At 35.7% G+C, this 27,830-nt stretch overlaps 1 protein-coding gene across 1 annotated transcript; it reads left to right on the top strand.

Annotated features, from left to right (window-relative positions):
* Positions 1–342: 342 nt before the first annotated feature.
* On the top strand, positions 343–27,830 carry LCA5 (lebercilin LCA5). The gene is made up of 7 exons (XM_040983672.1): positions 343–579; positions 4,514–5,043; positions 16,732–16,869; positions 18,614–18,710; positions 19,411–19,553; positions 22,273–22,405; positions 24,726–27,830. Exons 1-7 carry the CDS (start codon positions 381–383, stop codon positions 25,583–25,585), a joined length of 2,100 nt encoding a protein of 699 aa, XP_040839606.1. The 5' UTR covers positions 343–380; the 3' UTR covers positions 25,586–27,830.

The raw sequence follows: 27,830 nt of genomic DNA, 5'->3' as shown, positions 1-27,830 counted from the left end.
TTCACTGACTTCGGCTCCTGGCTCAGCCTGGTCCAGCCTCAGCTTTGGAGGCATTTAGGGAGTGATATAGCGGAAGGCGGGTCTCTGTCTCTGTCTCCCTTACTTCCAGAAAAATGAAAGTAAAAAGATAAATCTTTTTTTTTTTTTTTAAAGCTGTGTGTTTTTTTACTCTTGGTATTTTTAATTATAAATGATACAGAGCTAATTCCATACTACATGCTGACTCTCCTTTCCCCTTCTTTAGTTATAAGGAATAAAGCTTGTCTTTTGGTTGTTAGTGGAATTGCAGACTATTAGTATATCCTAGAGACGACTATGAAAATGCCCTTTATTATTTTCAGGAAACTGTGATATGTGAATAGAGACCATTTTTGAAAAGAATGGAGGAAAAAGCAGAAAGTCCTGATACTGATCAAGAAACAAAGGCAGGCAAACCCCATTACTCTTATTATTCATCTGAATTTGGAGCTACACCACAGTCTTCTGGCAGGTCATCATCAGTTAGTGTTTCTTCGCCGGCAAGTATTAGGGAGGAAAGTCTTAAAAAGCAAATTTCGAATAGCCAAGTGCATCAGCAAGGTAAGTGTTCTTTCCACAAGTTCAGTAGACAGAACTGCTTTGAATGTTTAATGAAAAGTGCTTAAATAAAAATACACTGCTTATGATAGTTGCTGCATTCAATCATACAATATATAGAAAAGGCAACAGTTAAGGCTTCATTTTCTTTCTCTTCTTCCTAAATGCTTGCGTTAATGTGTGTAAGGTACTGTAAACGTAAAATTCATGGAAAACATTTGTACTTTTCTGTACCTTTGTTTTTTTAAAACAGTACTAAAAGTCATTGATATAAAGTGCTTTAGGGGAGTTTTTAAAAATACATTAAGTAAAATTATTTATCCTAGGTAAGAAAATGCACACAGCAAAGTTAGGATTGAACGCAGCAATGGAAATTATTGCTTGGAACCACCACTCCAATTTGTTTTTATTAAAGATTTGTTGCAGCAATTAAACTGGGTTAATCATTAGAAATACTTCTTGTTATCAAAGTGTTGTCATCTGGAACTAGGTGTTGATCTGTATTTGACTATGTGGTACTCTGCAAATCTTTTCTTCCCTCAGTGAATCTATGGTTAAGAAAATCCCATTGTACCTTGTAGTAAAATGTGAAGAATAGTACACAAAAATAGGATAAATGAGGTAATTAGAGTATGTGTTAGTAAATACAGCACAGTTATAATATCACTCACGTAAAGCAGTCAGAGACTGCTTAGATTGCAATGACATTATAAAACTGGAAGCTGAAAAGAAAACAGGACCTGCATCATGATTGATTCTGTATAATAAAACTTCGCATCCTCTGTTAATACAGTCTACTGAGTTTGGGGAATTGTCAGTCATTGAAACTACGATTTTTATTTGAAAGACATATTTACAGAGAGGAGAGGCAGAGAGATAAGGTCTTCTATCTGCTGGTTCACTCCCTAAATGGCTGCAATGGTCAGAGCTGAGAAACTGGGAGCCTCTTCGGGGTCTCTCACATGGATGCAGTGCCATCTTCTGCTGCCTTCCCAGTCCATAGGCAGAGAGTGGTGTTGGAAATGAACCAGCTGGGACACAAACTGGTGCACATATGGGATGCCAGCACCACAGGACAGAGGATTGGCCTTTTGAACCACAATGCCAGTCCCTGTCATTAATCTTGCTGAATAATTAAGGACAGGTGAATATATTTTTGTATTAAATCCTAGAAAATGCATATTGGTTCTAAGAAATCATTGAATATTATTGATGAGGAACACTTTTAAGTTTTTCCTTTCTTGGCTGGAAGCAATTTAAGAGGCCACTCAGTTAAAGTGTGAGACTTTTAAACCTTACCTTATTTGAGAAGATCATTGGGAAATTGTGAAAAATATGTTCATCACCAACCTGAAAATTCTGTTGTCTCTACACTAGCTAGCACTGTTTCCAGCCTAATACTGTCTTTTAAATTAAAATCTGTGATAATTTGTCTACGTTTTTTAGACCAAAGAACAGGAAAGAATGGATACCTCTCTCTAGGTATAACTTGCACTATAGCCTAAAGCAAAGAAAAAGCAATATGAGTAAAGTAACTTCTTAAACACTCAAATTTGTGAATTTGTGTGTTTGATGGCATATTCTTATCCTGTATTGAATTTTCAGCTTTTTAAAAAATAAGTATTCTGTCAGAACGTACATAAATAATGATAAATTTAATGACAATTTTGGTTGCATGTGTTTGACTCTTACTCCATTTCTTATTTTACCAGTAACCTAACTGTACCTTGATTTTCATGTTAAATACAGTTTATTTTATATAGTTTCATATTTTAGGTGTTACAGAGATTAAAAATATTATCCATAGTGCCTAATAAGCTTAAATCTTCTTATACAGTTAACATTATCTTTATCTAAATAGTTTAAAAAAACTATTTAAAAACAAAATATAACAAGGTTGGGAAATATTTTTCAGTTCAGTTACTGATTTGTTTTATAGTCAAACTAAGAATATGCTAAAAATAAATCTGAAGATTTTAATATGTGAAAAATTTGGATACAAAAGCCCATTTATATCTCATGCAATAATTGAAATAAAGTATTAGCAAAAATTTTATCCTGATTCTTATTTAGGCTTTGAGTTTCAAAAACAATTGAGAATTTGCATGGAGCCTTATTTTTACACATAAAAATTAGAGATTTGGAACAATTGAGACCTTTATATGTTATTTTTATATGTAAAGTTTCTTTCATTTTAAGAACAGTATATATTCTAAAGTAGATTTAGATAACAAAATTGTATTAATTCAATATTGAGGAACAAAAGTTCAGATAATAAACATTCCAAATTTAAAATTACATCTCAAAGAAATTGTGGGCAGTGGAAATATAATGCAAGTCACATATGTAAGCTACAAATGTGATTTTATCTTTTCCAATCATATTACAAAACAGGTGAAACTGGTTATAATAATATATTTTATTTAACCTTTTTAATCCAACATATTCAAATATAAGTCTATTGCAGATTTTATGGAAAGAGTCAAAAATTAAATATTTTGATGCAAAAATTTTTGAAATCTGTTTCCAAATCTATTCCCATGAATTTTTTGAAGACCATGTGTATTATTTGTACATACATTTGATAAAATAATTTGCAGATTTTTTTAAAGATTTATTTATTTTTATTGAAAAGTCAGATAATACAGAGAGGAAGATCTTCTGCCTGTTGATTCATTCCCCAAGTGACTGCAGCAGCCGGAGCCAGGAGCTTCTTCCTGGTCTCCTTCATGGGTGAAAGGTCCCCAGACCTTGGGCTGTCCTTTACTGCTTTTCTAGGCCACTAGCAGGGAGCTGGTTGGGAAATGGGGCTGCCAGGACCAGAACTGGCATCCATATGGGATCCTGTAAGGCGAGGACTTTAAACACTAAGCTATTGCAGAAGGCCCAATATTTTGCAGTTTTAAAAATTTTTATTTGAGTGGGAGAGAAAAAGAACTAGATAGTTGGTGGTTCACTTCTCAGATGCCTGCAGTGGTCCCAGGCAGAGACCAAGTTGGGAGCTGGTATTTAATTTAGGCCTCCTATTTGGGATAGAGGATCCCCATTACTTGAGCCATCACTTCTGCTTCCCAAGGTCTGTTATTAGCAGGATGTTCCAGTCAGGAGCCAGGATCACCTATGTGAATATCTTAACTGGTGTCTTAAGCACTGGACTAAATAGCTTAATGTATCCTTCCATACACTTTATTTTAAACTGGATGTTCAAAATCTAGTTTGTATTTCCCTAGTTACAAAACCTATCTAGGGCCCTGCGGTGTGGCCTACCGGCTAAAGTCCTCCCCTTGAACATGCCAGGATCCCATATGGGCACCGGTTCTAATCCCGGCAGCTCCACTTCTCATCCAGCTTCCTGCTTGTGGCCTGGGAAAGCAGTCAAGGACGGCTCAAAGCCCTGGGACCTTGCACCTGCGTGGGAGACCTGGAAGTGGTTCCTGGTTCCCAGCTTCTGATCGGCGCAGCACCAGCCGTTGCGGCTCACTTGGGGAGTGAATCATCGATGGAAGATCTTTCTGTCTGTCTCTCCTCCTCTCTGTATATCTGACTTTGTAATAAAATGAATAAATCTTTAAAAAAAAAAAGAAATCTTAAAAAAAAACCTACCTAAATTTAGACTATGCACATTCCAAATTTTACGTAGCCCTATGTGGTCAGTATAACTTTAAAGAGCCAATTAGATATTCCCTTGTTTCCTTTTATTGCTATTTTTTCATGCATTCAAACATTTATAGAGGTAGAATTCTAAATCTTTTCTCCTTCAAAATCGCTTTCTAGGAAATAATCCCTTTTATAAAGCTTTATTAGATTAAGGTGTAAAAAAATATACGTACTTTCCATGAAGAAATCAGTAAAGAATGTTGTAGGCCCTCTTGATTGGCATAAATAAACAATACCATATTTTGTACAGCTTTTACACTACTGCTGTTTCTTTTTTTAGCCCCTAAAAAACCAAGCCCTAAGGGTCTACCAAACAGAAAGGGAGCCCGAGTCGGATTTCGCTCCCAAAGCCTCAACAGAGAGCCAGTTCGGAAGGATCCTGACCTTGTTACAAAACGGGTGCTTTCTGCCAGACTGCTAAAAATCAATGAGTTACAGAATGAAGTAACTGAACTTCAGGTCAAGTTGGCCGATCTGCTGAAAGAAAATAAGACTTTGAAAAGGCTTCAGTATAGACAAGAGAAAGCCCTGAATAAGTTTGAAGATACAGAAAATCAAATCTCACAGCTTATTATTCGTCATAACAATGAGATTACATCATTGAAAGAACGCTTAAGAAAGTCTCAGGAGAAAGAGCGGGCCACTGAGAAAAGAGTGAAAGATACAGAAGGTGAGCTAGTTAGGACAAAATTTTCGTTAGAGAAACTGAAAAAGATCTCTGAAGCTAGACACCTACCTGAACGAGATGATTTGGCAAAGAAACTAGTTTCGGCAGAGTTAAAGTTAGATGACACTGAGAGAAGAATTAAGGTAAGATTTCTACAGTTTCTGCTTGTGCTGTAGGGTTGTTTCTTGCTGGAAATGTGGTATACTTTGTTTAAGTTGCTGGATGAAGTTTGGCATTTGCTTAGAAATGAAAATTAGTGTTATCTTTCTAAGAGATTAAGGAAAATTTCAGAGTATGTTTTTAAGAGCAAGATGGGAAAGAATGTTTTGAAGTTACAAGTTGATGGATTAGTAATTAATTTAGTCGATCTTAGTCATTTGGGGAAAGTATTCTATTTTTTAAAAATATTTATTTTGATTAGAAAAATTTACAAAGAAAAAGACAGGCAGAGAAAAATCTTCCAGCCACTGGTTCACTCCCCAAATGGCTACAGGAGCCAGAACTGAGTGGAACTTCTTCCTGGTCTCCCGTGTGGGTGTAGGAGCCCAAGGCTTTGGGCCATCCTTAACTGCTTTCCCTGGCCACAAGCAGGGAGCTAGATGGAAAATGGAGCAGCCGGGATATGAACTGGTGCCCATATGGGATGCTGCACTTGGAGGTGGAGGATTAGCCAATTGAGCCATCATGCTGGCCTCAATATTCTTATTTTTTAATGTTCATTTCTCTAAAGTTGAAAATGATGCTGTGATAGTCCTAGTTTATAAAAGTAAAGTTTTCAGGCCATTGTGTAAGAAAGGCCACACAAGCAAGGCTTTCAAGTTTTATTTCTTTGTACAATGTGTGAAAGACTAATTATCATACCTCTTTGGAGGCAGGGTATGCCCGTATTCCTCAGATAAAATCTTATATGAGGCTGGATGGGATAATATTGAGTAACTGACTGAGAATAGAGTAGACATTTTAAAAATATTTCTTTTCTAAATAGGAAAAGTAAACATAAGGAACTTGTGTTAGATGCCATCATCTGCTGGTGTCCAGGGTGTCCCTTAGCAAGAAATGACAGACGAGGCAGGACTTGGCTCTGCCAGTTTATAGATATGGTATATGACTCTCTCTGTGTTTGTGTGTGTATGTAAAAGAGAGAACACGAAATCACCGTGCAGATGCACACATCCATATACCTAGATACTGCATTTCACTATCTTTTTTATTGTATCTATTTTTTATTAGAAAGTTGGATTTACAGAGAGAAGGAGAGACAGAGAGAAAGATCCTCCATCCACTGGTTCACTCCCAAGTAGCCATAATGGCCAGAGTCGAGCTGATTATTAGCCAGGAACCAGGAGCTTCTTCTGGGTCTCCCACATGGGTTGCGGGGTCTCAAGGATTTAGTCTGTCCTCAACTTACTTTCCCATGCCACAAGCAGGGAGCTGGAAGGGAAGTGGAGCAGCTGGGATACAAACTGGTGCCCATATGGAATCCAGGTGCATGCAAGACTAGGACTTTAGCCACTAGGCTATTACATCAGGCTCTATTTTACCATCTTATAGACATTTTGTCTATTTGAAAGGCAGAGTGACACAGAGAGGGTGGTAGAAATCTTCCATTCCCTGGTTCGCTCTGCAAATGGCCACAAAGGCTAAGGCTGGCTAGGCTGAAACCATGAACCTGTAATTACACAGTAATTCCATCTGAGTTGTCCACATGGGTATTAAGAGCCCAAGCTCTCGTGTCATCTTGTGCTGTTCTTTAAGGCATATTAGCAGGGAGCTGGATTGGAAGCATAGAAGCTGCGACTGTAACCAACAGTGTGATATGGGAACCTGGCATTGCAAGTGATTTAACCCTCTGTCCCACAACACTGAGCATGGCATGAAAGGATTTGGCAGGTTTGGGGGGGCAGGGGGTGTGGAATAAAAGAAATAAAAGTTGCAATAAATGTGTGAGCTCAGAATTGTAGCTTTTTGCTGTGTTTTGGTTTTAGCCTACTTAGTGAGCTTTAACATTGTATAGAATGATTCCTGTAAGGTAATGCAGGTGTTAGCATTTTAGCTACTCTAGGTCCTTTGCCTTTCCATATAAATTTTGAAATAAGATGGTTTATAAATGCCTTTCTTCCAATTGATGAGAATTTCATGCACGTAGGTCAATTGTAGAGAACTGATGTATTTATCATATTATTTTCCAATTCTTGAATGTAATACGTCTTTCTATTTACTAGGTTATCTTGGATTTCTAAAGCGTATCAATTCTTTTTGAATTAGAAAGTTGCTTTTGATCGCTCCTCCTACAAATGTTTCAGGGCTTATCTTTGTTGTAAAAATTACTTTCAAAAGGAATTATGAACTATTGTTACATGTTTACTGCCATGCTTTAGGAATTTATAAACTGCACTTTGTTCAATTGCATTGATTTCATTGCATTTGTGATTGAAACTGTTGGAATCAGTTTAATATTATGAACCCTCATCTCTTTAACCCTACTTTCACGTGAGTTGTCAAGCCATACTTGCTCTTTTTCAGTGTGGAAGATACTGCAAACTGTTGGTGGATAATTATGATCAATTCCTTAGCTTACCTTTTTACACTTCCTAAAACCTTTAGTTTTTACCCAATTAAAATATTCTCTGTCATAATCTCAGTAATCAGTCTAATCTTTTTGAAAAAAAATATTTTATTTGAAAGGCAGGCTAGTGGTAGAGATCAGGATACAGTGACAGTTCTCCCGTCTGCTGCTTAGCTCCCTAACTGCTGAGAACAGCCAGGGTGGGCACATAGTGGAGCCATTGTATGCTGCCTCCAAGGGTGTGTATTCAAAACTGGGTAGGATGCAGGCATTTGAAAGATGCCTTAGCTTATGAAATTTAGCTTTTGTTTTTGTACCTTGTTCAGTTTTTAAAAATCTATATATATATTTTATATATAAAAGGTATATATATCTTATATATTATTTATATATTATATATAAAGATTATCTATCTATCTATATATATATGAGAAGAAGAGACAGATCTTCCATCTGCTGGTTCACTCCCCAAATAGCTTCTTTTTTTTTGAAGATTTATTTATTTATTGGAAAGTCAGATATACAGAGAGGAAGAGAGACAGAGAGGAATATCTTCCGTCCGATGATTCACTCCCCAAGTGAGCCGCAACGGCAGATGCTATGCCAATCTGAAGCCAGGAGCCGGGAACTTCTTCCGGGTCTCCCACGCAGGTGCAGGGTCCCAAAGCTTTGGGCTGTCCTCGACTGCTTTCCCAGGTCACAAGCAGGGAGCTGGATGGGAAGTGGAGCTGCCGGGATTAGAACTGGCGCCCATATGGGATCCTGGCGCGTTCAAGGGGAGGACTTTAGCCGGTAGGCCACGCTGCCGGGCCCCCAAATAGCTTCAATGAGCAGAGCTGGACAGGTCCAAAACTGGGAACCAGGAACTTCTTCATGGTCTTCTGTGTGACTATAGAGGCCAAAGGTCTTGGGCCACCTCCCACTGCTTTCCCAGGCTGTAAGTGGAGCAGTTGTGACAAGAACCAACATAGCAGACAGAGGGATAGTGTGTTATGCCACCACATGTCCCATCTTAAGACACTTTTACACCCATAAAAAAATAGGACTCTTCTCTCCTAAAGCTTTTATTTTATGTGGATTTGTCTGTTGATGTCTACTACATTAGAAATTAAATTTGAGGAGATTTTAAAAGTATTTTTTGGCTCATTTAAATAATAATCCTAATTATGTGTTATAGACTTAATGAAAAATATCTCTAATTTTCAAACTGAAAGTCGGGGCATCATTTTGCACATTTGCAATTTTCTTTAATATATAGCTTAATATGGGACATCTGGGTCCTAATAGCTACTTCTACATTCCTTTTTTAAATCCTTGTTTTGTAGTTAATAAATATAAAGAAAATAGAGCCTAACACATTGGCTTACACTGGTTACAAATTGGAGAAGTATTTTATTAGCCTTGCAGATAGTTTTTGATGGTACACTAAAACTTAACAAGTAATGTTTCTTAAAGATCAGGTACAAAATGGAACACAAAACTTATCAGTCAACTTTCTGTAATGAGTTACATTAAAACCCATTATTCTTTCTTCTAATTTGAACAGACGCATTGGTCAGTTGGAAAGTATAGGTTAATTGAGCTGTGCTTGTTTTCCAAATATTGGCACGACTCAAGATAGGAGTTGAAGGCACAGGTAGTAAGCCTTTCCTAACCCTTACTGGAGAAGACTAAGAATTGGTGCTGTATTTCTAAGACTATAGTGGATTAATCATAGCTATACCTGTGTTGTAAAGCAATTATCATGGACCGCCACTATCATAAGAACCTGTAATCATTAGATGAGAAATTATCTTCAAAGATTTATTAAAAGATCATAAATCTAATAGCACACACGTAACCAGAAAGACTTGAGGATGCAGTTTTAATCCATAAAAAAAACCCATTTCTTCCATATCAGATTGGTATAGAGTGAATCGCTTTGTCAGTAAAACAGTGGAAACTTTCAGAAATTACTTTCTTTTAGACAAGAAATTTTAAGAATCATTTAAGAATGGTTTAAATGAAACGGAGCTAGTTTGAGGAGACTTGTCGTTTGATAGATTTTGCTATAAGAAACTGGTATCACATTTTCATGACTCTAGCACTGTCCTGAAGTATTTGTAAGTGCTGCTTCTTGGAAACATTGTTCTCAAGTAACATTATTCTCACTGTAAACTACCTTCAAAAGCAAGAACTTAGCAGTACCTTCCTTTTTCCCTTCCTAGTTTATTCAGAATTGAAATTGATGTCTGGGTCAGATAAATTGATATTTCCCTACCATTCCTTGCTATCCTTTACTCCAGCAGCTAGGTGTCTGTCCCCAAAGTTTCTCTGTCCTTTCATCCTTGAGAAACTCAGATTCAGAAACCTCATCCTTACCTCATCAACTGGTTCTGTTTTTTCCAATAAAGCTAAGTAGAATAGCTAAAGGGTGTTATAGCTCCAATCCTGTTCTACTCTGACTTGGTACCTCTCTCTCTCTCTCTCTCTCTCTTTCTCTCTCTGTCGCTCTCTCTTAAGATTTATTTATTTTTTATTGGAAAGGCAGATACACAGAGAAAAGGAGATGCAAAGATCTTCCGTTCTCTGATACACTTATCAAGTGACCACAGCGGCTGCACCTGAGCCAATTCAAAGCCAGGAGCCAGGGGCTTCTTCCAGGTCTCTCGCGGGGGGAGGGGGGTGCAGGGTTCCAAGTGTTTGGGCTGTCCTCTACTGTTTTCCCAGGCCACAATCAGGGAGCTGGATGGGAAGTGGAGCAGTTGGGACTTAAACCAGCGCCCATATGGGATCCCAGCACAGGCAAGGCAAGGATATAACCACAAGGCTATTGCGCTGGGCAGCAATTTTAACCCCCACATTTCAGTTGCTTCATCTGAGGAACTGGATGTGATAACTTTTGAGATGCCTTTCAGTTTTGAAACCTGTTGAGTCCAGATGCATGCTTCTGAGCCTTTTGCATTCATCCTTTTGCACCCTTACATTAATTTCTTGTTATGTCTATTTTTATCTCTAATTTTTAATGATAGGTGAAAATTTCGCAATGTTGAAAAAGTAATTGGCTGTAAAATAACATGTAATTCATCTTGACTCTTCTTATTTTCAATTGTGTAGTCAAAGATTAACTAGATTTATTTATAGACATTTTATTATTTCTCGAAGGAAAAGATTTACAATAAATCAATGAGATCTGTGATTGAAAGCTAAAGTTTAAAACCATTGAGAGAATGAATTTTGTAGAGTTTTTAGAAATTGTGCTTTTAAAAGTAATTTGTGTTAATGTTTCAAGTAACAATTTTATGTTCAAACAGTAGTAGGAAATAAAAATGGTTTAAAGTTTCAAATAACATAGCAAGGTTTGCAGTGCTATGCTTGTAGATACTTTACCAAGAAATGATCCTTGTTAAGAGATTGCAACCTTAAGCCTATTTATTAATTTCCTTTTTTCCATCCTCCTCACACAGATGGGAGTACCATACATATTTCTTAATGTTACTTTTTCACTGAAAACTATATTTGGTACTCCTTACATATTGTGTATATGTATCGTGTTCATATACACACAAGTACACACGAATGTATGTTCACTTGCACTCCAAGTCAGTCCTATGATTTTTAAAGTCCGCATACTATTATTTTGTGTTTCTATGTCAGAATTTTATGAAATCCTTCCTTTCTATCTCTACATATTTTTTGATTTGGAGCAGTATAAGAGATGCATGACATTAAGCTTAGGTGTGTGTACATATTAAGTGCTCACATACAATGTTCATCTCCTAATGCCCTAATGGAAAATACCTGGAAGAGAAAGTGTTTGTGTTAATAAAACGTTTGAAACCATTTTTGAGTATTTGTTAAGATAACATTTGTAGAGAGTGTACTGGGTAATAGTTGTTTTTGGAGTAGTTAACACTTTATATTTGGGGGAAAGCAAATTATCTTTAGTATAGACACATTGGGCTTTGTCAGCTGAGTTAATCAGAAATTATTGGCTTAGAATTCACAGCCAAATAAAAATGTATTTAATTTATAGTTCAGTTAATAACCAATATGTTTATCCCAGTAAGTTCTTAATGAATTTTATATGTACACACATTATATTAACAAAAAAAGATTCAAATTCTGCTTCTGTACCTTGCTAGTGTTATAATGTGATATACTGGCAAGATTAATTGAGCCTTAGTTTCTAGTCTATAAGACTTTGCAGCAGCTGATAAACTCTTTGAGAGATAAAACTCATAATGAGTCTGGCTCTGTGCCTGGGACTTATCAGGCACTAATAGGAATATATGAATTTTTTTAAAAGGCAGTAAGAGAAAGAGGCACATTAATTGAAAGTAAATACATCACATTGTGATAGCATTTTAGAGTTTGAAAAGGCTCTAGAAGTAGTTTGTTGTGTTGGTTTTCAAATTGAGCTCAAGGTTCTTTTTTGTTTTCTTTTTTTTTTTTTTTCCTAAGATGTGAAACTAGCCATTTGGTTCATTTGCTTTTTAGATGTTGACAATGGTTCACAGGCAGCCAGATAAAGAATGAAGTGTTCTGTGGTGGTGATTGATGAGTTGAGCCATTAACACACCTGCCTGGCAACCTGACACAGCCTATAAACCAACCCCCCACCCCCTTAGAGGACCTTTCTAGTTTAGTCTAACTGAAACCTTTAACCCATTGAGTAAACTGACAAAAAGGGTTTTGCCTTCTTGTAGGTCACATAAACTCATACAGATCAATAGAACCAGATGCCCAGCAGGAGAATGGCAGTTTTTGTCTTCCATTCTGTTGCGCTTTCTGTTAGTCTATTAATGTTTTAGTAAAATACGTACAAATTTATCAACTATTTTAAAAGTTGAGTAGCAGATTCCTCTAACAGTATACTTTCTGGTTTTTTTCTTTCAGAATTTTAATTATTAGTATCTTCTGACAAGTTGATCTATAGATTGTAAAATTTGCAAATCCTTTTTTTTAAAAAAATTATCATGGTAATTATGTATATGTGATTTGTTGAGCAAGAACTGCTTGAAAACCTGTTTTATTTTTATTGCAAACTGTATTAAATACTATGGAATAAAATCTAGCTACATTAGACAACAAAAGCTCCAGAGTAAGGAAAGGCTTGCAGGCCTCAGGAAAACCTTTTTTGAAATGTATTTATTTGAGAGAGACAGAGAAAGAGAAGACATTCGTCCTCTGGCTCAGTCTGCAAATGCCCGCCACACCCGGGCTTGGTTGAGTCTGAAACTGAAAGCCAAAAAAGTAGTTCTGATCCCTCACGTGGGTAGCAGGAACTCCATTACATGAGCCACCCCTCCTGTCTGCCAGGGTCTACACTGGCACAGAGCTGGGACCAGGAGACAATCATTGATTCTCCAGTTTGGGACTAAACACCTACCCTGTCAGGAAAAAACAGAAAGCATACTGATGGACAACAGATTTGTTTCCCTGTTGTCCAGCCCAAAGCAGATGAGAAAATGAGTTAAATAGTTTATTTCAATGAGCTCAGTTTCCATATTCAGATGAGTCGTACCCTAGACAACTGAAGAATCTTGCAAATGTGACTCCAGAGCCTCTGCCAGTGTGTGTCAATCTGCTTTATGAAATTAGGAGTTGGAGAACAAAGTGAGAAGACAAGATATGCAGAGATAACTACAGAAATATCAGTAAGCTGGATACCAGTCTCTTCCAAAGTTTTTAAATATGTTGTGGAAAAATTTTCTCATTTATAACTATGCTTTTTCTTTACTAAAATGTGTTTATTTTGTTTATCTGAAATATGAGATACGGGGGAGAATGTTTCCATCTGCTGGTTCATTTCCCAACTGCCTGCAACTTCTGAGATTTGCCAGACCCAGGATGGATTTCCAAAACTCATTTTGGTCTCCCATGTGAATGACAGCTACTTGAACCATTCTCTTCTGCTTTTCAGGGTGCACATTTGCAGGCAAGTAGAATAGGAAATGGGGTAAAGTCTCAAACCCAGACACTCCCAAATGGCAACTTAACTCCTAGGCCAGGTAGTTATCTCTAGTCCTTACTTTTCATCCCATTATTATTGTTACATTGGTGTTATCTACTGTATTCTCCTGTTTACATATATTGTACACATCTATATACTTTGTTACCATAACAGATTAGTAAATATGCGATATACATCTGTATTCTGTAACTATGTACTGAATTCTAGTAGATATTGTTTGTAGATATAGGATAGTATGTAGTAATAAATACATTAACTCATTTGTTTCTTAATGGAGAAATGTGGACTAACTGAAAATAATATTAGCAAGCTTAAACATTAGATTCACACCTTTACCCAATGTGTATAGATAAGCAGCTGTCAATTTGGAGAAACAATCCCTGGGAAAGTGCTTTGAGATGCCATCATAGGTGCTGACCATGCCACTGGATATGATAGTCTCTATTACACAATAACTCTACATCCCCTTAAATGAAAAGCCACGAACAAAATCAACAACAGGAATAAAAGAAAGAAATTTACAGTGCCAAGGAGTTTAATGACATGCTACTGAATGATTAATGTGTTGCTGAAGAAATGAAAAAGAAAATCAAGAAAATTATGCTATTGCATGACCTATGAGTCAGTGAAGAATTTAATGAGAAAAAAGTGTTTTGAATGAAATGAAACTAAAAAACCCAAAAAATATCAAAATCCATGACATATAATTTTATGTGCAAGCTTTGTATAGTTAGCTTTCATTTGTTGTCAGGAAAGACTTAAGTGTAATAATGGCTGTGTTGTATATAAGACTACTTCAAAAAGCTCTTGAAAATGTATGTTGTGGAGTTGGGTATCACACGTAGTGGCTATGACATTGCTTGGGATGCTCACGTCTCACATCACGGTACCCAACTTCAAGTCTCTGCTCCACTCGACCTTTCTTGCTGTTTTGTGTACCATAGCTTAACAGGGAATGCTTGCACCCACGGGAGAGACCTAGATGGGCTCTTGGCTTCAGCTAGGTTCAGCACCAGCAGTTACAGGCATTTGGAGAGTGAGCCAGCAGCTGCAAAATTTGTTTTACTCTCAATGTCTTTTTTTTTAATTTTATATTTTATTTTATGATACAGTTCCTTTGGCTCTGAAAATTTCAAACCCATTAAGGAATTAAAAATGTGCATTATGAAAAAATTATAGGTTTCAGGATTTTTGGCACCAAAATAAACTTATCCTTATTCTATTTTTCATAAGCTTTTTAAAGTACCCTCTTATAATAAATGTGTATTGTTCAGCTGTTTGCCAAATTGCGCCATTTTCATCCCCATTGAAAGTATGTGTGAGTAATGCTTTTTTTGTTATCTTTGCCAACATTTGTATGCTCAGTTTTCTAGCTATAGATATTCTAACAACTACATGGCATTGTTTCCCGTGGCATTAGTTTTCTTTTATGACTAATAATAATGAAGTATGACCCATTATACTCATTTGTCTTTGTATCTCTTCTTTGCTGAACTGTTTGATCATGTATTTCCTCTGTCGTTTACTGAACTGTTTGATTTATCACTGATTTAAAGGAGAAATGTGTATGGGTGTGTATATATGCATGTATTTTTTTAAACATTTGTTTATTTTTACTGCAAAGTCAGATATACAGAGAGGAGGAGAGACAGAGAGGAAGATCTTCCGTCCAATGAGTCATTCCCCAAGTGAGCACAACAAATATAAGTTCTTTAGCAAATGGATGATTGGTGCAGTTTCTCCAAGCTGTAGCCAACTTTTTCATTGTAACAGTTTCAGAGAACAGGAATTTTTAATTCTGATAAAGCCCAACAAACTTTATTCCTTAGTATTTACCATAGGATAATAATAAAGTTATGCTCAAGGTTGCATGTCAGGATGTTCACCATAGGAAAAATTAAAATAGTCTAATGTGTAACAGCAAAGTTTGGTTTAGTAATTTATGATAATAGTATATAATTTTTTTTACTGTAAAAGGTTGTGACATTAAAGTATGCTGATTGGGTCTTCATTATGGGTCTTCATTGTAGGTTAAGGCACTGCCCTTCCTGGACATCCCACAGTGAAGCATCAGTTCAAGTCCTAGTGTTCTGTTCCAGCTACATGCTATGTGTCTAGGAAAGCAGTGCAAGATGGTCCAAGTGATTTGATCCCTGCCACCCATGTGGAAGACCCACATGGAATTTCTGGCTCTTGACTAATCCAGCCATGGCTGGTTCTGACCATCTGAGAGGTGAACCAGTGGGCAAATGATCTCTATTTCTGTCTTCTCTCTAACTCTGCATTTATTATTCTTTTAAAAAAAGTATATTGATTTAGAAAAACATATGTGATATTATTTAATGGGAAAATTATATAATCTCATTTTATTTCCCAAAACATTATAGTGATTATGTTAAACACTTATTATATTTATAATAATTTTTTAAAGCATAAAACATTTTTCATCCAGATTTAGGAATAATATCTTGATGATAACTTGCTACTTTAAATTAAAATATTTTATCTTATTTTTAAATTTATGTATATGAAAGGCAGAATGATAGAGAGAGGGGGAAGAGAGAGATAAAGTGTGTGTGTCTGTGTGTGTAAAAGCGGGACAGAGAAATCTTGTATCTGCTGGTTTATGTCCCCAAATGTCTGCAACAGCCAGAGCTGGCCATGCCGAAGTCAGGTGCCAGGAACTCCATCCTGGTCTCCCACAAACATGACAGAGACCTAAGTATTTTCCTCATCACCTGCTGCATCTTAGAAGGGTAACAGTAGCTGGGTCAGAAACTGGGAATCAGGCTCACATCATGTACTCTGTTACAGTATGGACGTGCCACAAAACTCTCCCTGAAGGAAAGCATCTCAATTTAAACGTTCATACATTCCATTGAACACATTTGAAGACTATAGAAATGGCTGCTTTTTTTTTTCTTTTTTGCTAGAATGTGCTTTAGGAGGCACCCTGTACACCTTAATCAATGCAGTGTTATTTTACCTGCCTGGATATCAGATTATATATCCTAGCAGTGATTGCCAAAAGCCTGTTGTTTCCCGTAATATCCTTTGGCTGTCTTTTGCTTCCAGCTTAAATGACTGTATGTGCTTCTGACAGATGCTAAAGAATTTGTTTACAGTCATTATGAAAAAAGAATGATAAATTAGGTGCCTTATTAAATTGTTGGTAACTTTATTTCATAGCCTGATTTGTATGTCCTATACAATACCATCAAAAATAACATTTCATCACTGCCAAGTGCCGTGTTTTGGTATTCGATTTTTCAAAAATGCTCTTTCTTTTGAATATGTTTGAACACATAGGAACTATCAAAAAACCTTGAGCTAAGTACTAACAGTTTCCAGCGACAGTTGCTTGCTGAAAGGAAAAGGGCATATGAAGCTCATGATGAAAATAAAGTTCTTCAAAAGGAAGTACAACGACTCTATCATAAATTGAAGGTAAGCGCTTTCTTTAAATTTTGTTGTCTTTCCTTTTATACATATATATATAAAGAGTAAAAATATATATGAATATGAAGATTTCTTTCTTTCACAGATGCTTACAGAGAGTGCTGTTCCATCTGGTGGTTCATTTCTCAAATAGCCACAACAGGCAACATTAGTCTAGGCATAAACCAGAAGTCAGGAACTCCATTGACTTCTTCCATGTGGGTGGTAGAGTCTCAAGCACTTGGGCCATCTTCCAGTGCTTTCTCAGGCACGTTAGCAGGGAGCTGGGTCAACAGTGGAGCAGCCGGACCTTAACTGGCACCCATGTGCGATGCCAATGTTACAGGCTGTGGTTTAATCCCCTGTGTCACAATGTCAGCTCTGAAAACTAAATATTTTAAAAGATTAACTTTTATTCATATTTTAAGTATTATATGGTCAACTAATCCCATGTCCTTCCACAGGTTTTCCCTTTGTATATTTTTAAAGTTGTTTCAAATGATACCCTTCATTTTCACAGTGTGTAGAGAATGTGCTCAATTCAAAGCATTTAATTTTGTTAATGCAGGTGTTCATTTTTATAGTAGTCTTTGCTGGATTTAAATTTTGTGTAAAATAGTGCCAAACTATGCATTGTCTCACATAGTTTTTTCATTGTGGTTAATCAAATTCTCAGAAAGAAAAGAAAAAAGAGAGAAAAAGAAGGAAATCCATATCCACCTAAAAAACAAAAGCAAAAACAAAAAACCAAGAAAAGCTATGTTTAAAAAGAATAATCTCAGTTTTTACTCATCTCATTTTTACTGCCTAGATATCCATGATGGTTCACTTTCCAAATGTCTGCAACAGCCCCCACTGGGCAGGGTTGTAGTTGGGAGCCAATAATTTAATCCAGTTCTCTTACATGCATAGGTGGCAGGAACCCAACTTCTCGACCTGGGAGTTGAACTCAGACACTCAGATGTAGGATATGGGTATTTCAACTGGTATATTATCTACTAAGCTAACACTCACCCTGTTTGGATGTTGGGAAAATTGTTCTCCCCTAACCTAAAGGTACTAAAGATATTTCCCTTCTCTAATTTGCTATTTAAAAGGGATGCTGAACCAAGTGTATTCCAGCTTGGTAAGAAAAATACTAGATGATAAATTAAGGTTTTAAATATTAGTTCATTATTTACATAAAATGAACAAATGCGTGTATTTTATATACATAATTTTAAAAAATTATTTAAATTTTATAAACAAATTTCCTAAATTTCACAACATAGACTAATGAGCACAATGATAATTCCCATGCTACTCACCCACCAATCCATGTTCCCCACCTATCCTCCTCCTCCTTTGTCATTTAATTTTTGCAATGACATATTTAGCTCGTTTCACAGTCACAGGCTTAGCACTCCATTCTATATAAAGTTTTAAGAACATAATAATGGTACTTCTCACCCCTCTTCACTCATTCCCTCCTACTCTTCCACCACCTTCTTAATTTTCTTTGAAGTTTTGCAATGACATGCTTTCAATTTTTTTATAATCACAATCTTAACCTTCCACTAAATAATTCAACAATAAATAGAAAGATCAAAGTTCCTCAGTAATATAGAGAACGGTTATAAATAATAATCAAATCTCAAGATACCAATTTCAGTCATGAACATCATATGAATATTTTTGCACTCTCTGTATTAATTATGGCAAATCAGAGAAAACTAAGACTCTGCTTCCCTAATTGTTTTGGGTTTGCTTTTAGGAAAAAGAGAGAGAACTGGATATTAAAAACATATATTCTAATCGTCTGCCAAAGTCCTCTCCAAAGAAGGAAAAAGAACTTGCATCAAGAAAAAATGGTAGGGTTGTTACGGCTATTAAGACATGGATAGAGTAGCTATTACTTGTTAATAATAAAACAATTTTCAGTTCAAAGAAGGGAAAGAACTTCATTGAAATATATTGAAATTAAGTATATGGTTGCATCATTTAGTCTCTTTATAGTTAAATTTTAGAAATCTGTTCAAATCTCTTAGTTCTTCCCTTGCCAAGAAGAGAGAATTCATTAAATTGTGCTTTACTTTTTTGAAGTTTTCTAATTGAAAATTTCAAAATTTCTATACAGATGTGCAAGCATACCCTAAAATAGAGAATAGTATAAGGAACTTTTCTTGTGTATCACCTAGCTTTAACAGTTACAGTCTTTATCATTTTTATTTCATCTATTTTTCTGGGTTTTTTTCTAGAATATTTTAAGACAACCCATTTGTTATTTCATTTCACTCATAAATATGTAATGTTATGAATAGTTTTTTGCTGTCTTAGAAAAGATAAATTTCTTCTGTATTTTGCAAACATTTTAAAATATATACTTTCTAAAATCTTATGAGCATTTATTGTCAAAATTGGCCCCAGATTAAACAACCCTAGAAGCAGCAATAGTAATCATTGAGCTCAGTAAAAATGAACATCATGTCAGTTAGTGAGTAGATATGAGTTGAATTGTAATTAGCATTGGTCATTGGAAGTAGGAAAAATCTTTTGTGCTTTTCATTATAGCTGCCTGCCAGAGTGATTTTGCAGATCTGTGCACAAAAGGAGTACAAACCATTGAGGACTTTGAGCTGGAAGACTTTTCTATAACCCCACAAACAATTATGTGTTATGAAAATAAATGGGAGGATCCTGAACATCTTCCTTTGGTGAGTTTAGTCATTTGATTGTATGTAATCCGTTTGCAGCTATCCCTAAAAACATTTTAAATTCTCAACAATCCAGCTACTGCTTTTCCTGTTAAATGTTAACTAGCTTTCAAAGAGAGATAGAGAACATCTCTGTTTTGTTAAATTCTTTGGCTTAACTCTGTTTACACTGCATTTTAAAAAAGATTTACTTATTTTTTTAACAGAAACAGATCTTTTTTTTCTCTGATTGATTCACTTAGAAAAGAGACAGTAAGGACAAAAGTGTATTTTGTCCACTAATTCACTTCCCAAATACCCACAACACCTAGGGCTAGGGCAGGCTGAACCAGTGAGCTAGGAGCTGAGGATGCCGATTGGTTCTCCCATGTTTGTGGCAGGAATCCATCCCAGTGCCTGGTCATCATGTAAGCAGGAAGCTGTTGGATGTGGAGCAGCTGGGACTTGATCCCAGTCACTCCAGTGTGTCACTCCAGCTGTCTCACACTCTGGCTTAACATGCTGTGCCACAGTACCTGCTACAGTTCATGCTACATTCCTCAGATGCTTTGAAAAGATTGAATGCCTTAAAGAGAAAAGTTTGCTTTCTGCTTTTCTTACCTTTTATCTATAAACTTGGATAGTCTTAGAAAACCCAGAAGTTATTTCCAACCCTGTGGCACAGGGTGTTAAGCTATCACTTGCAACACTAGCATCTCAAATGGACAGTGGTTTAAGTCCTGGTAGTTCTGCTTCTGTTTCAGCGCCCTATTAATGTGCCCAGAAAAAAACAGGGGAAGATGGCCATAATCCTTGGGCCCCTGTCACCTACCTGGGCGACCTGGGAGAAGCTCCTGAGTTGTGGCTCTGGTTTGACCCAGCCTTGGCCATTGTTACTGTTTGGGGAGTGAACCAGTGAATGAAAGCCCATGTGCTTGCTCTCTTTCTCCCTTTCTCTCCTGTAGCTCTGCCTTTCAAATAAATAATAATTAAAACAAAAGTAAAAATAAACCCTGAGAGCTTTTATGTTTAAAAACAACTTATAGTAGTTTCTTAATGATTTGAATAATTTAACTACATTTAATATTTTTGAAGACTATTTTCTGGGAACTGAATAGAATTAAATTTTTTTGAAAAGTTTTACACTGTAACTGAACACTAAACAGAGTAAATTAACAGTTGAATTCAGGAAGCCTGTGTTGACTGTTCATTCTTTAAAGAGATATCCATGCTGAGTCATCAGAAAGTCCTTTTTTCTAAAAAGATACTCTTGTTTCTTCAGCTTAAGTTCCAAAGGAAGCAAAGTATCAGGCATCCAGCATTTTGTCATACAATGTTGTATTTTTGTACCTTATAAACCTCACAGTGACCTGGAGACAACTTCACAGTATTGTTGACACTAGGTCATGTGACTCATTTCTTTGAAATGATGAAATGTGGATTAGCCAATATTTCCTTAAAAGGACAAAAAACTTCTGGTTTATATTTGAATTTTTTAACAGGAGTAGCAACAGCAGTCTGGTATAGTGGGCAGAGCTTTGCATTTTCGTTAAATTCTGGTTCATTGTTAGTTGTAGTGTGACTTCTTGGGAGTCTCCATTGCTTTATCTATAAAATGGATGTGGCTTACTTTTCAAGTTTGTAGTAATGACTAATCAGAAACTTTATAAAGCTCTAAAGACTGAATTGGCCAGTGTAAAGGACCCCAGCATGTTGTTGCTTCTTTAGACACAGGCTAAATTGATGTTGGAAAAAGCCTCAGTACAGTGGATTCATGAGATACAGCTTTCTTTCTGGTAGGATAGTCTGGGAGTTAATGGGTGGTTCAGGAATGGGGAATAAGGATTGGTAAACAGCTTCGTTTCACTGTAGATCTTACTGATCTTCCATTTTAAAATGCAGTTCTCTTTTGTGTTTTCAAAACTGGTTCACCACCGTTGTGGAACAGAAGAGCAAGGAATAGAGAGCAAGCAACTTTCATTTTGATGTGATCAGATTTGTACACATAATTCACACACTGTTATTCCTATTTGTAGCTGCAAAAGAGGCTAACAAATTTAGTCTCTAGCTGAGTAGCCCAATGCCCTGCTAAGACCCCAGGGTATTCTGTCGCTAAAAGGAATGATGTAGAAAGGGATACTAGGGCACAGTTCACTACCATTCAGTATTTAATAGTAGTGACTGTACATTTATTAAAAGTTATATGCACACTTATTTAAAAGAGTCCATAGGTAACAATGAATTTTAAGTTTGTAACAGTTTATTTGATTTAAATATTTTTTAATATTATTGATTGGAGGCTTTGGGAATAGTATAAACTTGGAAGATTCAATGTAACTGTCATTATCTATGTTATGTAGTTTGGCACCTCAGTTGGCCACCATAGTTGGTTAATAGCCATTAAAATGAACTAAGTAAGTTAGATTTTGTTGTGAAAGTATGTAAAGGAAGAATACTTCTGGACCACAACTCTTCAGAAAATTATTTGAGGTATTATTTTATATTGGTTTTGATATTATTGTAGATGCTTCTTTAAAATTTTAATTATGAAATAGTATGTTTTTGAAACATCTTTAAAAGGATGGTTGTGTTGTACCTCACTGATTTCTTATTTGAAAATTTGCTTTATTTTTAACTGAGTTGGCAGTCATGCCTAGTGAAAGGATGAACGTATGGTGATTTAAGTCCCGTTCCTTTTATATATATATAAATTTGCATTTAAAAAATATATACATAATAGGACCTTGCATCTCAAAAGGAAGATGAGCATGAAGAAGTAGCACTTCTAAGCCCAACTGTGGAAAAAGAAGAAAAATTCCTTAAAGATCAAGGATCCCTTATTGTAAAACAGGAGGCTGAGAAGCTGAAGAATGGTAAGAAAAATTTATTTAAACAACTGATAAGTCGGCATTCCTTAAGAAAGAGACGATTAGTGTGCCTAATTATCTTCCAGTTGAACTGTGAACTGATTCTGCAGAACAAGAAAAGGTTAGTGCAGTGGCAGGGTATGGCATACAAGGAGTCACAAAGAGTTGTATGGAGTTATTAAGAAGAGAAAGAAAAAACAAAGGCTTTAAGTTGTCATTATTTTCAGTTAGGTAAAATAGGCAGGTAATCTTAAAGTTTGGGTGAAGTATAATTCAGCTCAAGGGCGAAAGGATTCTCTGGTGTTACTTGAAGTTTGATGAATAGATAACTGAGAGTATCTCTATTGGTTCTGCCTTGAGGCTCTAGTCCACAGGTTAGCTTACATGTAAAAATCAATGAATGGTGAAATCCTGAATGTATTCGTATAACTTCTTTAGTTTTAATGTGTAAAGTAAATCTTTAATCTGTTCAACCATTAGTATGGAAGATAAGTGATCTCAGAAACTGGAAATGAAATGTAGTAATATTGCATTGCTGACTGGATGTTCTGAAGGTGGGACAACAGGGATTCCAGTCTAATCTTTTCTGAATGCATGCGCTAGTTTGTGTTTAGTAGCTGCTCAGAAGGAATCCTTTTTTTCCTCTCTCTTAAGATGAAGATAATGGGCATAAGCTCACCACTTAGTTATTTCTTAAATTAGTGTATATGTGTGCATGTATGAGTGTGTTTATGCACACGTGTATGTGTTCTCTGTAAGCAGTGTTACTGTCAAGATAGAAGCTGTCTTCGCATCATTGTTAACTAATGTGTGGAATAGGATACTCTCACAGACTAAGTTACAGAATAGAAAATTAGGCATTATGGATAACTGTCTAGATAAAACAGAAATAAAGTAGCAAAAGACTGTCACTTTCTTATCCATTTAACTGATTTTTTTCCCCTAGACGAATTGGAAAGATCTCTGTTATCAGTTAGGATATATGGTAATTATTAAAGTTAACAGTCTTAAATTAGTCATATTTTTAATAAATTTTAATTTGGATATATTTTCAAAATTGCCAAAACTGTAACGAGTATACTGAAATAATTGTTTCAGGGTGAGTTGTAAACCTCATGCTTGTATCCTTAAATATTTCAATGTATATCTCCCCAAAGCAAGGACATTCTCTTATATATTATTTCAGTGTAGGTTTTTAGCTTTTAGAAGTTATATTCAACATGTTTACCTAAGCTGTTGTCTATATTACAATGTTGTTAGTTGACACAATATCGTTTTTTATTTCACTTTCTTTAAGATAATTGTCTTGAATTGCAGTTATTTTCTTATCTCTTTAGTCTCCTTTAATCAGGAGCAATTTCTTGGTTTTTGTTAAGATTTTTAAATTTTTATTTGAAAGGCAGAGTAGTTACAGAGAGAAGGCGAGACAGAGAGAGAGGTCTTCCATCTGCTGATTTACTCCTCAAGTGGCCATAATGACCAGAACTTAGCCGATCTGAAACTAGGAGCCCAGACTCTTCCCTCCAGGACTTTCAAATGGGTGCAGGGGCCAGGGAGTAAAACCATCTTCTGCTGCTTTCCCAGTCCATAAGCAGGAGCTAACTGGAAGTGGAGCAGCCAGGATATGAACCAGTGTCCGCATAACATTTAGGCACCAGTCTTAGACCACTACACCACACCACCAGCCCCAGTTTCTTGGGTGTGTGTGTGTGTGTGTGTGTGTGTGTGAGAGAGAGCGAGAGAGAGAGAGAGAGAGATGGAAAGAAAGAGGGACAGATTTGATGTAGACAGATTACACGCCCATTTTAAAAATAAAATGTTCCTCATTTATAGTTTGGCTGAAATTTTAACTTGATTTAGATTAATTCATCTTTTGTTGGAATATCACATTAGGTGATGTTTTTTCCTCAGGGTATGACATCCAAAGTTTTCGTTTATTTTTAAGATTAAAGTTTTTGCTTCACATTCATTTAGTATATAGCACTATATTATACATCTATATATAGGCATCCATTTTTATAGTTACTATATCTATATTATATATTTATAGATAGCTAGATCTGCAAGAATCTTCTTCGCTATCCCTACCTTGAAGAGTATTTTTGTTCTATAAATATGAATGTTAAATGCAATACACGCCAAAAATGTTATTTTCTAATCCCAGAAAAATAAGTTAGAAATAAAATTGATGATGTACACCCTTACTGTGCTTAAAATGCTCACATTAGATTAAGATGGCTGTTTTGTAAAAGGTGGTAGCTGAATTTTTATGTTTAAAAATATGGACTGCTATAAAATCCTGTTCTAAAAATTTGATTTCATACAGAATGGGACAGAGAAGAACTTGATAAAAGGCAAAAAGCAATGACATCTCTATTGGAGAGGAAAGAAGCACCAGAGTTGGAACCCAGAAGGTACCAAATGGAAATGTACCAGGTTCAGAATATTGATACTCTGGAAGAAGAGGAAGAAGAAAGATTGAAGAGAGAAATGCTACTGGCTAAACTGAATGAAATCAACAGAGAACTCCAAGATTCTAGGAATATGAAAAGTCCTTCTCTTCCATTGCTACCTGACTTAAAATCAAAACTGTACTCTCCAGAGAGAGGCTCCAGACCATCCATGTTCTCTGAATCCTCAGAGAAATTTTTTAATGGACATCGTTTGCAAGATAATAGTTTTTTGACTCCAAAGGAAGAGGGTCAGAATCCAGGAAATGCTAGAAGCCCAGTCTCTCCACAAGGGTTTGCATTTGGTAGCTATGTGCCTTCATTTGCCAAAACACCAGGGAAGTCAAATCCATTTATCCCAAAGAGTAACCTTTTGGATTTCCAAAGAAACAGTATGGAAACCTCTAGTAAAGACAATATAGATTTCATTACAAGAAAGGAGAAGAAAGCTAGTCTGATGGAACAGCTCTTTGGTGCAAGTGGCAGCAGCACCCTTTCCTCTAAAAGCAGTGACCTGAATTCTCTAGCCGCAAGCAAAGGAGACTTTGACCCTTCGAGTTTTCTCCCTGGAGAGAAAAGCAGCAGAGTGAGAGACTATGATGAAGATGAAGACTTTTTCTTCAGTGAAGGGAAAAATTTGAATCCAAATAGACACCGATTAAAACATGCAAACAAACCAGCAGTAAAAGCAGTTGATTCTATAGAAGATGAAATTGAAGAAGTGGCACTGAGATGACTGACTAGAGTATACATTTTTAATTGTAAATATCAAAGTATTTTTTTACTGTATTTATTATAAGCATTTAAGATTTTAGAGAGTCGTACTTAAGAAATTATTTTTGATAGCTAAATGCAGTGCAGTTAGAAAGAAGTAAATGACATCTCTATGCCACAGAGTTTGCCAAGAATTAAGGAGACTAATTTGAATGAAATCAAAACTAGATATACATCTTACTTCTATTTGACCTTAAATGCAGCTTTAACTTCCTAAACCAATTCTATGGGGAATCTTACTTCACTGGAAGTTATATTCATTTCCTACTTTTATCCTTACTTATTTATTTGTTAGTTTTTGAGCATATCCTCACTGAGCTAACTGCAGGAATAATATTAAGGATGAGAAACTTTGAATTCGAAAGTATAAATCCCACATGGTGGAGAACCAGTGCTACTTGGGAAACCTACCCTTTGAGTAAGTCAAGGGTCCCTGTCTGCCGTGGCAAAGCTGAGTTACTCTTCAGAGACAGCAGTGATGATAGCGAAATTTCACACACTCTGGAAGTACCCACAATTAAACATGACTCATTTTCCGATCACCATATATGGAAATCACTTAGGTACAACTCTATTAGCATGTCGGTTTAATTTCAGAAAACATTTCTCTACATGAGTAGTTCTCCTCTGTCTCCCCCTTAAATTTCCTTCCTGTGTAATCCCTCTTCTTTGTTCTTCTACACTCTTTGTAGCTCACTGACTGCATGTAAGATTTCATACCACATACAAGGAGTAGAAGAAATTTTTGTCCTTATAAAAAATGTTTTGACTCAAATTATGTTTACAGAATGATATTCACGTAAAACTTTTAGTGTGTACTTAACAAAAAGACTTGAACTTGGCCACAAACCAAGAAGACAGCAATAGTATATCACTACTTGGCTTGTAAGATTAATTTTAAAGCAAACTGTGTAACGTTGTTTTAGAGATGGAGCTTCTGCCTTGCTGTGTAGGGTACGTAGTTTTCTGTTGAAATGCATTGGTCTTCTTATGGCTGTTTGTACTTCACTTCAGCTGCAAAGAAATTGATGACCTTGGATTGTGCTGAGTGTGACTGACCTTTAAGAAGCAGTAATACACCATCAACCAAGGAGAAAACACTTTTAAAATGAAGAGTGGCGAAAATAGTCTGTGGGAAGAATAAAATTCTTAGATTGGCACTTATCCTACAGTGAACTGTTTTTTTCAAGAGTTTACTATGTAATTGTTCATTGTGTGATTTCTGATGCCAAGCATGCATGCTCATGAGGAAAAGGGTTACTGTTTATTGAATTCTTATGAATGCTTATTGTTGAGTATCATTATATGGCTATTTGATAAGACTCACCTGGTAGGGTCTCTAATTGAAAAATGCACACTTTGTCATCCTTCAAATTGTGTTCCTGTCATTTATTGGGAACATATTCTTTATAAAGTACTAAACTATTGAAATAATTTTTTCCTAAAGAGAGTTTTATATGTGAAATTAAGCACTTACTATGCTATAAATCATTCTAATATATATGAAACACTGTTATTTGTAATGCAGTCCTTGATAAACTATTATGTATTGTTACTTTTGTTTATAGCTGCTAATTTTTCTGCCAAATGTATTCTAGCTTTTGTTTTATTTAAAAGTTTAAACAAATTTTTTAGTAAAGTTTTATATATTCAGGTAATTTAAATCAGTTTCTTGCTGCTTTTTAACCAAAACGGTCTTTTAACCAAATGCGCCAAGATGGAGTTATTAAAACTAAAATTAAGTTGTAGACTTAAATGTATTATGGTGTTAAGCATTACACTTGGAAATTGAAATGAATAGAACAGATTTTTCTTTACAAGCAAAGCTTAGAGGATGGATTTTTTTTTAAATATCAAGTTTCTTTGTACTTAAAACTCTTAATTAATAAAAGTTTAAAAAATCAGTGTGACTATTTGAATGATACCTTAGCTTGCTTAGTAATTACATGACAGAAATGTTGGAACCTACAAGGTTCATTTTTATTCCATTATTCACCTTTGTTTTTTGTTGTCCAGTATTTTTAGTTGAAGTACATGAATTTGCCTTAAATCAGGTTACACAGCATTTTATTCCTCTTAAATAATCAGTTTTAATTAACCCTTTCACCCTTAGCAACTATGGTAATGGCACATGTTGCTTATATTTTTAAAAAGGCAAGAGCAGGCAGAATTCATTTGAATTGTAAAATAAACACAAACTTGTTTCA

The sequence above is a fragment of the Ochotona curzoniae genome, unplaced genomic scaffold, assembly GCF_017591425.1.
Source record: "Ochotona curzoniae isolate NIBS_2020 unplaced genomic scaffold, NIBS_Ocur_1.0 contig_3819, whole genome shotgun sequence".
Taxonomy (NCBI): Eukaryota; Metazoa; Chordata; class Mammalia; order Lagomorpha; family Ochotonidae; genus Ochotona; species Ochotona curzoniae.
This window is presented reverse-complemented; position numbering and strand designations above follow the sequence as displayed.